The 13914-nt window shown below is 44.8% G+C and overlaps 1 protein-coding gene across 1 annotated transcript; it reads left to right on the top strand.

Moving 5' to 3' along the window:
• The first annotated feature begins 253 nt into the window (after positions 1 to 253).
• LOC140065860 (phospholipase A2 inhibitor and Ly6/PLAUR domain-containing protein-like) lies at positions 254 to 9345 on the top strand. Its single transcript, XM_072113418.1, has 6 exons — positions 254 to 317; positions 2253 to 2321; positions 2890 to 3003; positions 5521 to 5667; positions 6767 to 6913; positions 8986 to 9345. Exons 1-6 carry the CDS (start codon positions 254 to 256, stop codon positions 9117 to 9119), a joined length of 675 nt encoding a protein of 224 aa, XP_071969519.1. The 3' UTR covers positions 9120 to 9345.
• Positions 9346 to 13914: the final 4569 nt, after the last annotated feature.

The following is a 13914-nucleotide window of genomic DNA, read 5'->3' as shown; positions in this document are numbered from 1 at the left end:
TGTGTTTATATGCTTGTTTACATTTTTATGGTTTTACCATTTTTATTATTACGGTATATTTTCTTAATAATAATTCATATTTTAATATTAATATTTTTTTTATATTTTGGAAAGGATTTTTAATATAAGTAAGAGTTGAATTGCTAAAAAAAAATTGCAAAATATCTTAATGAAGAAGAAAAAGAAGAGGAAATGGGAGAGAATTTGTCTTTCATAGTTTGACTTGCGATGAGTAGATAATTGTATGTAAGAGATGGAACACAAATACAATGTAGGACTTGAGGTGAAGCTTTGCTACGATGGGCCCATCTCTAATGGTTAGTTGAAGAAACTTTATTACTGACTGTAATATTCTTTGGGTTCGGTGGCTGTTTTGAGGCAAGAACATGTTTTTTTTTTCAGGTAGGGATATTTCCTGTAGTTCATATTCTTTTAATAAATAGCAAGAAAAAAAATGATATAAATAATGGGGGACATTTATCAGGGCTTCTATGTCATAATACTGATGTAGAAGCTCTGAAATAATCACCAGGTATGGGGATTATTTTTCCCTTTATGCCAGCTCCATGCCAAGGTAGAAGTAGACCCTGCGGTGTAGGCCGGTGCGGGGTGCTCCTACCCCAAAATTGCGCACTACTTAGACCAGTGATGGTGAACCTTTTAGAGATCGAGTGCTCTAAATGAGACCCAAAAACCACTAGCTTTTCCCGAAGTGCCAACATGGCAATTTAGGCAGTAACAAACTTATTGCTAACAGAATCTTTGAGCTCCAATCGGACCCTGTCCACACCTTTTCACTCTTCAAGCAGCACAGGATGGGCCACTTTAAAATAGCAGTGCACTACTTGGACTGCCTGAGACTACAGGAAGATGCCATGTCTGGCAAACTTGGTGCCTGGGAGACAGCCCGTGTGCCATCTCTGGCACCAGTGCCATAGGTTCGCCACCACTGACCTAGACCATGCAAACATTCACATGGATTTTGAGCAAAACAGATAGTTTTGCCCACTGGTACAGCCACCTACCAGATACATCAAGGGGCCTAAGCCTCTTGATGTATTGCCTAGTGCCGGAGGGGTGGTGTTCCCATTATATGCCAGCCACGAGCTCTGTTGTATGATAAATCTCCCCCAAACGGCTATCAATCTTATGCCTAATATACTTTATATTAAGAAACGAGATAGGTTTAAAACATTTAGTCCCACATTTCCCATAAACAGTGGCGTCTGTGAAGTTATGCCTGTGTTTAGTGTAGACGGCACCACATTCGGGAATTCTTCATGAATCCGGTAGAGTGCACCATTTTTTTGGTGCCCTTTGTTCATACTGCAGAATTGTGGCACAGACACAATCGGACAGAATTGCAGCGTACGGTTGGACGAAGCAGTAACTCGCCCCTTTTGGTGCCCATTTTTTTCCGTTTTGTCGGACACACCGTAGTCGTGACACAAAACTGGCGCATACACTTTATACGGGTATGAAGAGTTTTCACGTTCCTAGTGCAAAGTCAGACAGAAAACTGGCGCAAACACCTCAATAAATATGGGCCAGTGAGTCTAAATTTGGGAATAAATCTGGGATTGATGAAATGCACCATCCAGTTGTTTGTAACTTTTCTTTTTCTGCACATTAAACACCGTAAAATCGCCAGATCTGTGCCTGCTGGTCTATCAATCCTTCACCTACTAGACAGAGCAGTGAAGAAGGACTGGAAACCCAAGACAGTGAGGAAAAGTTATGTTGTATTTGTTTACACCATTAGAGATGACTTGGGCTTTAGAAAGATGGGGTCTCATGAGTGTGGATGGGGAGGGGGGGATCCATGAATGACCATAAATTCTGGAGCTGCATTGAGTCCTTGGGGCATATTTATCCGGACCTCTGCGCACCGTCACTGGCGCAGAGGCCCTGAAATTTTGCTTATTGCTAGCGTTTGCGATTATTTTTCCCAATCCGCGCGGCCGGACGGGAGTGGGCCGGCGCGGTGTGTTACTGTCCCCGCGCCTGCGCACTCGCTGCAGCCGGCGAATTTTCACAGGGCCTGGCGTAGGTTAAACGCTGCGCTACTGGCAGCCCGATACATCAAGAGGCAGAAGCCTCAGAAGCCTATCGGGCTACGAATTCGCACGAGCGCCAGTGTATGATAAATATCCCCCCTTGTGTCAATGATTGGTTTCCTCTCTCTCATTCCTGTGGTGTTTTCATGAATGTCTCCAGTTTATTGCTCTTAAAATCTTCCTATGATAATGCAGTGCCTCCGGATTCAGAATGGGGCTTGAAGGGAGCAAACCAAGAGCAAATGGGAATCGGAGACAATTATCGTAAGTAGATCACACACTGGGATACATACACACGTTATGTAACTGAATTTAACATTGTTACGACTTTCCTTATGTGGACCAGCCTTGTCTATATTCCCTATGTCCACCTTATGTTCTAATTGTCATACAGGTGGTCCCCTACTTAAGGACACCTGACTTACAGACGACCCCTAGTTAAAGACGGACCCCTCTGACCACTGTGAACTCTGGTGACCTCTCTGGATGTTACTATAGTCCCAGGCTGCAATGATCAGCTGTAAGGTGTCTGTAATGAAGCTTTATGGATAATCCTTGGTCCCATTACAGCAAAAAGTTTTGAAACTCCAATTGTCATTAGGGCAAAAACGAAATTTTGTCTGGAGCTACAATTATAAATATACAGTTAAAATATACAGTTTCGACTTACATACAAATTTAACTTAAGAACAAACGTATGGAACCTATCTTGTACGTAACCCGGGGACTGCCCGTACTTTGACAATACCTCAATTCTGTAATGTCGGTAACTGTCATTGGATGACATCTGCAAGGGAAAGACATCTGAGCTAATCGTGTGATATTTCTTTAGGTATCGGTCTCATGTGCACAGAATGTGATCCCTCCTCCTCCTCTTGCCATGGTCGCATGTATATCTGTGGTCAGGACCAGTCATGTGGATTCAAATTCTCACAGACCAAGTTATGTAAGTTATACGATGTAAGAGAAGCTGTTACTTTATTTCATTATATTTCCATACCATATTTATGATGATGATTCATGGCCGGCACCAGCAATGGGCATACCTGGGCAAGTGCCGGGGCCCATAGCAGCTGGGGGGCGCACATAAGGAATCCATGAGTGTGAGTGGGGTGGTATCTAATGAAACCATAGGGTGTGAGGTGGGCCTATATAAAATAACCATGAGGGGGCCGTATATAAAATAACCTCAAGGGGGCTGTATAAAATATAACCATGTGGGGCTGTTTGGGATGATAAACTAGGGAATATTTTAGGGAACAGGAGATTGTTTTAGTTTCGGAAATTTTGAATGCCTCGATGGGAGTTCATTGTAAAGGGGCCACTGAGGATCTGTCGCCCAGGGGCCTACTGAAACCTGGAGCCGACCCTGCTCAGAATAAATCCTACTTCAAATGAATGTGGTCAGTTGTTTGTGTCCTTTGTTTGGGTCCACTCAGATCACTGGAAAAAAGACCTCCCAAACCGCAATATTGGGTAGAAATTGGACTCGGAACTTACAGCTGTGTGTATTAGAAAGACATTGGGGGTCATTTACTAAGGTCCCGATTCGCGTTTTCCCGACGTGTTACCCGAATATTTCCGATTTGCGCCGATTTTTCCCTGTATTGCCCCGGGATTTTGGCGCACGCGATCGGATTGTGGCGCATCGGCGCTGGCATGCCCGCAACGGAAATCGGGGGCCGTGGCCGAACGAAAACCCGACGGATTCGGAAAAAACGCCGCATTTAAAAAAAAAAAAAAGTGCCCCAGAGCTTGCACTTACCTTCACTAGGAATAGGCCGGTGAACTTGAGTGTGTTCCGATGCTCTTTAGCACAGCAGCGCCACCTGGTGGACATCGGAGGAACTACCGTAGTGAATCCACCACAGAGAACGCGCCGCTGGATTGCGAATGGACCGGGAAAGTAAATCTGCCCCATGGGATGTCTGTTAACCATTTATATTGTTGCTGCACATTTCCCCAAACTATCTCTATGTGTAAGAGGCCTTATGCTGCTTAAACATGAGCAAGTTTGATGTGTGCAACTAGCAAATCTCCAAACGTCTAAACTTGCAGCGTGTGCTGGCCCGAAACTGAGCAACCGGAACCGTCAGTTCAGTTACAGTTAATCAGAATTTGGACATTCCAGCCAACACTTGCTGCAAATTTGCTGTGAGCAGGACCAGAGGCGTCATGAAGGGGAAGATGATATAGATTTATAGATGCAGAAATATAAAGTAGATTATATACAGTAGAGAGATATGAGAGCTAAATACAGTAGAGGAGAGATAGAAGATTGATAGATGGATATGTAATAGATAGGAGATATATTTTCAGAAAGCAGACAGATGCCCCATTTTCAAAGTTGCATTAAAGAGTTTATAGACATAGGCGCCTTCATGCAATTTTGATTATAACTGTAACATTTGATAAAAAAAAATACACAAAATTTGACTTTGATGGCAAAAAATGTGTCCCCTTCACATCTCCAAAATGTAATAGATGGACATGTATAGAGTTGACAGCTACCTCATAGTCATATGTTCGCATGAATAAATTGTAATATCACTAAAACTGAAATAACGAAATATCTGCTTTTCAGCTAGAAATTTTAAGACAGTCACAACCTGCAAAATGGAGCAATAAAACAGATTAAAAAGTAAAGGCACAACTAAACCCTATATATTTTTTGAAAGCAGACAACCAGACAATTGCATTTGCCTTGGTTAACAGTTGACAGCCTAAGGCTGTATTCACACTGCCGTTGCCCGCCCGTACCGTACTGGGCAACGACAGTGCACGGGGAGAGGAGGAGGAAGTGAGCGCAGCTCATCCCCGCCCCTCTCCATAGGGATGTATGGCGCACGGCGCCGTATTACGGGGAAAGATAGGACATGTCCTATCTTTTTCCTGGGTACGGAACGGTACGGTGCCGCACGTGTGGTGCCGTGCGCCCATTGCCGTCTATGGGGGACGTATATCGGCCATATAAACGTCAGCCGTATATACGTCCCCCATACGGCAGTGTGAATGTAGCCTAAGGGTTTTATAAATCAAGGTTTAATCACCGGAGGTGACAGGGCTTTTTTACTATGAGAACTGTCAATCTGTGGAATAGCGGAGCTCAGGCGCTGGTCACAGCAGGGACAGCAGAGAGCTTCAAGAAGGGTCTAGATGCCTTTTAACACCTAAACAACATTGATGGTTATGTTATATAGAATTGTTTCCCATAAATCCCTTCCTCATCCGATCCTCTCCCTTCCTTGGTTGAACTTGATGGACAAGTGTCTTTTTTTAACCGTATAAACTATGATACTATGAAATATGTAAATAATCCTGAGGCACTCTGCAGAACACTTCTTGGCTCCTCCGAGTAGTAATTATGCATGGTCAGGTATTGTGATGGTAAATGTCCTTTAAATATGTTTTTTTTCTGATATTTACGTTTAAGAAATTGGTTTGTTTCCCTTGTTATTTGTAGCTGGAAATGACGTCTTCCATGTGGAACCGCATTGTGTGGCTCCATCTGACTGTGGCTACAAGTTTAGCACAAGCACTGGAGATAGTCACCGCCTAGAAGTCATTTCATGTTGTGACACTTCTCACTGTATTCCATCTAATAGTACATGTAAGTCATTTATTTATTTGTTTTACTTTGACAACTTTATTTAGGTTGAAAATGAAAATTTTACTCAGTGTTGGGTTTCCATATTACTGACATAAAGCATTGAATGGTTTATATGTGACTAAAAAATAATAACCTATGGAACGGGTAACATTGGTGAAACTCAGAGACCTCTCTGTGGGGGCCCATTACATAGGATCCCCTTATCCCCATCCTCCTTCTTCTATTTGTCACCCTCACTTCCCTTTATCTGTTATTTTGTTTGTTCTGACAATGCTCTACTCCATCTCCTCACCGGGTCAATATTTTAACTAATATTCTTTAGTCCCAGAGGGATGGGTTTGCCTCTCATCAGATGTCTTATTTCCTTCTAATATTACTGTATAAACCTAGTCACCTGAGTGAAGTTGCCCCCCCCCATCTTGTTCAAATCAAACAAAATTGGTGTCAAACCTTTGTTCTGGTTTGTGCAGCAGAAATTTCTGTTTGTGCCGCAATTGTTTTTAAGATAGTAATAAAAGTTTCCAGGGGTCATCAGAGGTCAACCGTCCCCCCCCCCCCACACACACACACATTGCCCAAATCAAACAAAACTGGTGCCAATCAATTTTCCTATATTTGTGCTGGTTTATGCTGCTTAAATGTTTATTTCTGCTGCTTTTGTTTTGAATATATTAACACATTTTTAAAGGTCAAAAGGTCAACCAGCCTTCACATTATCCAAATCAAACAAAATGTTTCCTTCTTACATTTAAATCTAATACAATTGCAATCTAAGATACATCATGGGTATAGAGTAATATCCTTGACGGTCTAGGGCAGCGATGGGTTTGGATCCATGGTAAGCTTGAAACCAACTACAAAAATGCACATTTTCTATAGTAATCTATGCAACATCCTAGGCACAATGAGAGACATCTCACATAGAAAGAGAGAGGGAAGAATATAAGAATACAGGTGCATGGGGATAGTGGAGCCCAACTCTCATTGTGCTATACTGAGCTGTCCTGGTTATCAGTCCATGGAGGAGATGACACTGAATAACATGTTCCTTGGATAAAACTATAATTGTTATTTTTGTTACTATTTTCCTCTTGTGCAGTTCTGAATGAGAGAAATAACACTTCCCCCAATGGTCTGGTCTGTCCAACCTGCTCTTCTTATAGCTCTACTTGGTGTGAGACATCCAATACCGTACAATGCAGAGGAGGGGAGGACATGTGTTTTTTTCATAAAACTTATGAACAAGGTACTAAAACTTTTCTTTACCTACTTTTTCAAATGAATGCATTGGAATAACTTGTCTTACCTGCAGCTAATATATCTAATGTACCTGCACCCAACAATACCCAAACATCACCCCCTTATTAATTAAATGTTACATCCTCGCATTGTAGCACAGCAACCATCTCAATAATTAATATGTTGCCATCTTTATTAATGCAGAGTAGAGCAGCCCCTCCTTATTAGGTCCCCTTTTTAGTTTAATCTGAGTTTTATTAATGTAGAGTTAGCCCCCCTTATTAATTATTGCAGAGATCAACAACCCCCTGACCCCTTTAATAATTAATGCAGAGATCAGAAGCCCCCTCCCATTTATTTAATGCTGAAGTCAGAAGCCCAGAATCCCTGATTTATTAATACAGAGTTCAGGAGGACCCCCGCCCAAGTAAAACACAATAAGCATATTACTTACCTCCAGCACTCCCACAAGTTTGCCTTCTGCCCACGTGGTGTAAAAGGTGAAAAGGTAAAGGATGAAGGTGTAGAGGTAAAGGATGCAGAGTGTAAAGACAAGAAAAAACATGCTGTTATCATCAATCATATGTGTGTCTTAAAGACACATATACAATGGATTATCCATCCCTCCTGCTGCAGGCCACCTCCGGCTCAAGACTAAGGCCTCTTCCACACTAGCGTTGCGTTTCACGTCAGGGTGCAATGCGTGAAAAACTGACGTTTTTGCTGCGTTTTTGTTTCATTTTTGTTCGCGTTTTTTTGCGTTTTCGGTGCGTTTTTCACGCGCGTTTTTTTAAGTCAATGGGACTTTTTCAAAGGGACCAAGGTTCGGGAATAAAATGTTTTATTTAATTGAAAAATAATGTCTTCTGATAAGTTGCAAACATCTGCGATCTATTCTTCACTGTTCCGCGCGCGTATATTATCTCCCGACAAGTTAGCAGATGTGAAGAACAGTGAAGAATAGAATAAAAACAGTGAACACAGTGACCACAGGATCATTTAAGATAAAAACACAGTGCAGAACACAGTGCAGAATAGATTACAGATGTTCGGCACATCTGCTTACTTGTCGGGAGATACGCGCGGAGCGGTGCGAACAAAATAGCATGTGAAGAACAATATATATGTGTGTAAAGAACACATTGCAGATGTTTCCATACATCTGCAATGTCTTCTTCACACATATATATTGTTCTTCACATGCTATTTTGTTCGCACCGTTCCGCGCGTATCTCCCGACAAGTAAGCAGATGTGCCGAACATCTGTAATCTATTCTGCACTGTGTTCTGCACTGTGTTTTTCTCTTAAATGATCCTGTGGTCACTGTTTTCACTGTGTTCACTGTTTTTATTCTATTCTTCACTGTTCTTCATTGTGTTTTTTTAATTAAATGATCGTTCGCGAGCAGGGGAAATACTGTTATACTGGTCACCTAGCAACCCTTACGTTTAAAACGCATTGCACTCGCATTGCACTTGCAATGTTTGCGAGTGCAATGCGTTTTTGATACGTCCCCATAGACTTGAATGGGGCGTGAAAAATGCGCGTGAATCGCAAAAATAGAGCATGCTGCGATTTTGACGCGCGTGCAAACGAACGCAAGCACGCGCGTGCAAAACAACGCAAATGAAGAAAGACCCATTGAATACAATGGGACAGAGTGCAATGCAAGTTCTGCGCGTCAAATGCACGCGCAGAACTCGCGCGTGAAAAACGCCAGTGTAGAAGGGGCCTAAGTGGAGAAATGTTTCGTTGATAATTGTATTAATATTTACATTGTAGGGTGTTGAGTTTTGGGGGCTCGAATGTTCCTCGCAGATCTATCACAACTTCCACATACTGCAGCTGTACTGTGGTGTTCGGTTGTCTAAGTTGACATGTTTTAGCTGGGGTCTGTGGCTTGGTAAACAAAAATAATAATGATTGTTATCTATTAGTTTTTGTTAATATTCTGAAAAAGGAAACTGGTCCCATTATTCAAACCCTAACTGTGATTGGTCATTACCGTCCTGACAATCTTAACAAATGAAATATTGTTAAAAGTTTTGTAAAGAGCATGTTCTTATTTTATCTTGAAGGACCTGGGGCACAGTCATCAGCTGAACGTGGATGTGCCACAAAATCCTACTGTGACCGTGATAACTACACCGATCGCCATGGAGCACTTTTTCATCAAGAAACAGTGACCTGCACCGAAGCGAAGCGTCCATGAGGTCCTCCTGACTCCAGCCAATGTGTGTCTTCTCCTGCTGGACAACTTCTTCTAACGCTTAGCTTACTAGAATAGAATGGAAAACCAAATCTAATTAAATGCATTGCAGTGATTTATATTTCTTTTTTTGCTTAGAAGTAAATTGACACGTTAATCATGTACCGAGAACATTGCAAGTAGTCAAAATGAGAAGAATGGGGGTGAGAGGATGGTGGTTTACATGACACTTTTATATCTGTAAGAGTAGATAAAAATCTCTGCAATTCAGTTATTGAAAAGTAAAATAGATGGCAAAAAAGCTAAAAAAAATTGAAGGCAGTGTGGGGTCTTCTTACCAGGAAGCACAGAATGTCTGTCTATCCACCCCCCTCGAGGTCAAGCCAGCCACCGGCAACAATGTTGTTTCCCCTTCTGCATATAGGAACATATAGGAGCACATATAGATATATAGGAGGGAAGGCATTGAATTTTTTTAAAGACAGTATTAAAATCCCCTCCGCTAGCACATGCTAGCTAGAGATGAGCAAACATACTCGTTCGAGCATGCATACTCGCAACTGCTCGTTGCTCGGACGAGTATTTCGCCCGCTCGAGAAAATGTCATCTCGCGCTGTTTAGATTTTTGCCGGCCAGAAACAGAGCCAATCACAAGCCAGGAGACTCTGCACTCCACCCAGCATGACGTGGTACCCTTACACGTCGATAGCAGTGGTTGGCTGGCCTGATCAGGTGACCCTGGGATAGACTAGCCGCTGCCCGCGCTGCTCGGATCATTCTGTGTCTGGATGCCGCTAGGGAGAGAGCTGCTGCTGGTCAGGGAAAGTGTTAGGGTATTCTAGTAGATTACTGTTAGGCAGGAGTGATTCTACAACAACCCAACAGCCCTTCTTAGGGCTACAATAGCGTTATATATTTTATTTTTTTTATTTGCTTGTGGCTGAGCTTGCTGGCACTAGTAGTGCAGCTAGTACCATATTGTGAGGAATTTGCTGGGAGACTTGCTACCGTTGTGTTTAGCTATTAGTGACACACATATTCATCTCAAACACCTAAGTGGGACAATTTATTAGGGGTTTGATTGAATTAGGCACAGTCTGCCTTTTTTTTTTTTTTTTTCCAAAACTTAAAGTGACTTAAAATCCAGTTGTTGTGTGCTGTCAGTGTAGGTTAGAAACTAGGCATACAAGAACCCAACCGACTTTCTTAGGCCTACAATAGCGTTATATATATATATTTTGTTGATTTGCTTGTGGCTGGCCTTGCTGGCACTAGTAGTGGAGCTAGTACCATATTATGATGAATTTGCAGGGAGACTTGCGAACGTAATATTTAGCTCTTAGTGGCACACATATCCATCTCAAACACCTAAGTGGGACAATTTATTAGGGGTTTGATTGAATTAGGCACAGTCTACCGGCACAGCACAAAATCCTGTTGTGTGCTGTCAGTGTAGGTTAGAAACTAGCCATAGAAATCATCATTTTCTGTGGTTGCTGTGTGATATCTTATGCACGTTTTGTTCTATAAAAAAATAAAAAAACACAAAAAAAATTTCAAAAAAATAAAAAAAACACAAAAACACAAAAAATAAAAACACACAAAAGAACACAAAAAAACCACAAAAAAATTTACAGTTTATATTTCTGTTTTGTCTATATAATAGACTTTAATTTTGAAAATGTTGAACCCGAGGGCTAGGGGTAGAGGACGAGGGCGTGGTCGTCCAACTACTGCATGGGTCAGAGGCCGTGGTCCTGGGTGGGGTGAGACACCACCTGCTGATGGGGGAGCAGGGGAACGCCGCAGAGCTACACTCCCTAGGTTCATGTCTGAAGTTACTGGGACTCGTGGTAGAGCACTGTTGAGGCCAGAACAGTGCAAACAGGTGATGTCGTGGATTGCTGACAATGCTTCTAGCCATTTGTCTTCCACGCAGTCCACCCATGTTACCCAAGTGAGCACTCCTCCAGCTCCTCCACCTCAACCTCCTTCAACCCAGTCTGCCCCCTCTCAGGAAAATTTGGCATTTGAACCGGCATACTCTGAATAACTGTTTTCTGGACCCTTCCCACAGTCACAAACCACTTGTCCGGTTGCTGCTGAGCTCTTTCCCGATGCCCAGGTTTTCCACCGGTCCCAGTCTGTGGGTCATGATGACCTTCTTGACGTAGTGGAAGAAGTGTGTAAAGAGGTGTCGGACGATGAGGAGACACAGTTGTCAGACAGTGGTGAAGTTGTTGTCAGGGCAGGAAGTCCGAGGGGGGAGCAGACTGAGGGATCGGAGGATGGTGAGGTGACAGACCCAAGCTGGGTTGACAGGCCGGGTGAACACAGTGCTTGTGAGACGGAGACGAGTCCTATACCAGAACAGGTTGGAAGAGGCAGTGGTGGGGCCAGATGGAGAGGCAGGGCCACAGCCGGTGCATCAGCGCCAAATGTTTCACGTAGTGAAGCTTCCATGGCGAGGGCTAGATTTTCTGAAGTCTGGAGGTTCTTTAAAGAAACAACGGATGACCGACGGACTGTGGTGTGCAAACTGTGCCACACCAGGATCAGGAGGGGTTTCCCCACTACTAGCTTTACCACCACCAGTATGCGCAGGCATATGAATGCTAAACACCCCACTCAATGAAACCAAGGTCATTCACCTCCGGCCGGGTCCACCACTGCTCCTTCCCCTGTGTCATATGCTGCCTCTGCTAGTCCCGGGCAAAAACCACACCTTCGCCTCCACGATCCTCCACAGCGTCCACCAATGTCTCCATGTGCAGCGTCCAGCTCTCTATACCACAGACGCTGGAGCGCAAGAGGAAATACAGTGCAACCCACCCACACGCCCAAGCCCTCAACATGCACATCTCCAAATTACTTAGCCTGGAGATGCTGCCCTATAGGCTGGTAGAGACCGAGGCCTTTCGCAACCTCAAGGTGGCGGCCGCCCCTCGGTATTCGGTCCCCAGCCGCCACTACTTTTCCCGATGTGCCGTCCCAGCCCTGCACTAGCACGTGACAGACAACATCACCCGTGCCCTGACCAATGCTGTTTCTGACAAGGTCCACCTGACGACGGACACGTGGACGAGTGCCGCCGGGCAGGGCCGCTATATATCGCTGATGGCACATTGGGTTAACTTGGTGGAGGCTGGGACCGAGTCTGACCCTGGGGCTGCTTATATACTGCCGATGCTGAGAATTGCGGGGCATACCTCGGTCCAGGTCTCACAGGCCTACTATGCCTCCTCCTCCTTCCAACCCTCCTCCACCTCCTCCGCCAAATTACCATCTGTGGGCATGGCGCCATCAGTAGATCTAGGTACAGCAGAAACGCCGTCGCTAAGCGACAGGAGGTGGTGCTCAAACTGTCTAGGCGATAAAAGGCACACCGCCTAAGTGCTATTACAGGGCATCACGGCGCAGACTGATCTGTGGCTGGCACCGCTGAACCTGAAGCCAGGCATGGTTGTGTGTGACAACGGCCGTAACCTGGTGGCGGGTCTGCAACTCGGCAGACTGACACATGAGCCATGCCTGGCCCATGTGTTAAATCTCATAGTTCAGCGTTTCCTCAAGACATACCCCAATCTGTCTGATTTGCTCACGAAGGTGCGCCGCATCTGTGCGCATTTCAAGAAGTCCAGCACAGATGCTGCCACTCTCAGGGCAGCGCAGCGCCGCCTCCAACTGCCCGCTCACCGACTGTTGTGCGACGTGCCCACGAGGTGGAATTCAACATTAACCATGTTATCCAGAGTTTACCAGCAGCGCAGAGCGATTGTAGACTGCCAGATGTCAACTTCCACCAGAACTGGTAGTCAGGTCAGTCAGCTTCCTCAAGTCTACAATGAGGAGTGGACGTGGATGTCTGATATCTGTAAGGGCTGAGTAACTTTGAGTCAACACAGATGGTCAGTGGCGATGCCGCCATCATCAGCCTCACCATCCCGCTGCTTGGCCTGTTGAAAAACTCTCTGGTCAGCATAAAGTCGGAAGCTTTGCACTCGTCACAAGAGACGGGGAAAGAAGACTCCCTTGTTGATAGCCAAAGCACCCTCAGGTCTGTTTCTCACCGTGTATTGGAGGAGGTGGAGGAGGATGAGGAGAAAGAGGAGGAGAATGTTGGCGAGAAAGAAGAGGGGAGCATTGCTCAGTCCTTCACTGTTCAGCGTGTATGGGCAGAAGAAGAGGAGTTGGAGGAGGAGGAAATGGGCAGTCAGGCCAGTGAGGGGAGTGAATTCTTGCGCGTTGGGACTCTGGCGCATATGGCAGATTTCATGCTAGGCTGCCTATCCCGTGACCCTCGCGTTCAAAGAATTTATTCCAGCACCGATTACTGGGTATTCACTCTCCTGGACCCAAGGTACAAGCAAAATCTTTCCACTCTCATCCCTGGAGAGGAAAGGAGTGTGAGAATGCATGAATACCAGCAGGCCCTGGTGCACAAGCTGAAACAGTATTTCCCTTCTGACAGCGCTAGCGGCAGAGGGCGTAGCGAGGGAGAGTAGGCGAGCAGGCAGCTTCTCCAGCACTGGCAGGGGTACGCTTTACAAGGCCTTTGCCAGTTTTATGTCACCCCAGCAAGACACTGTCACCTGTCCCCAGTCTCGGCAGAGTAGGGCTGATCTTTACAGAAAGATGGTGAGGGAGTACGTAGCTGACCATACCATCGTCCTAAATGATCACACAACTCCCTACAACTACTGGGTTTCAATGCTGGACATGTGGCACAAACTGGCGCTGTACGCCTTGGAGGTTCTTGCCTGCCCTGCCGCTAGCGTGTTGTCCGAGCGGGTTTTCA

This window comes from Engystomops pustulosus, chromosome 6 (assembly GCF_040894005.1).
Source record: "Engystomops pustulosus chromosome 6, aEngPut4.maternal, whole genome shotgun sequence".
Taxonomy (NCBI): Eukaryota; Metazoa; Chordata; class Amphibia; order Anura; family Leptodactylidae; genus Engystomops; species Engystomops pustulosus.
Note: the sequence above shows the minus strand (reverse complement) of the source record. Positions and strands in the feature narration are given on the sequence as shown.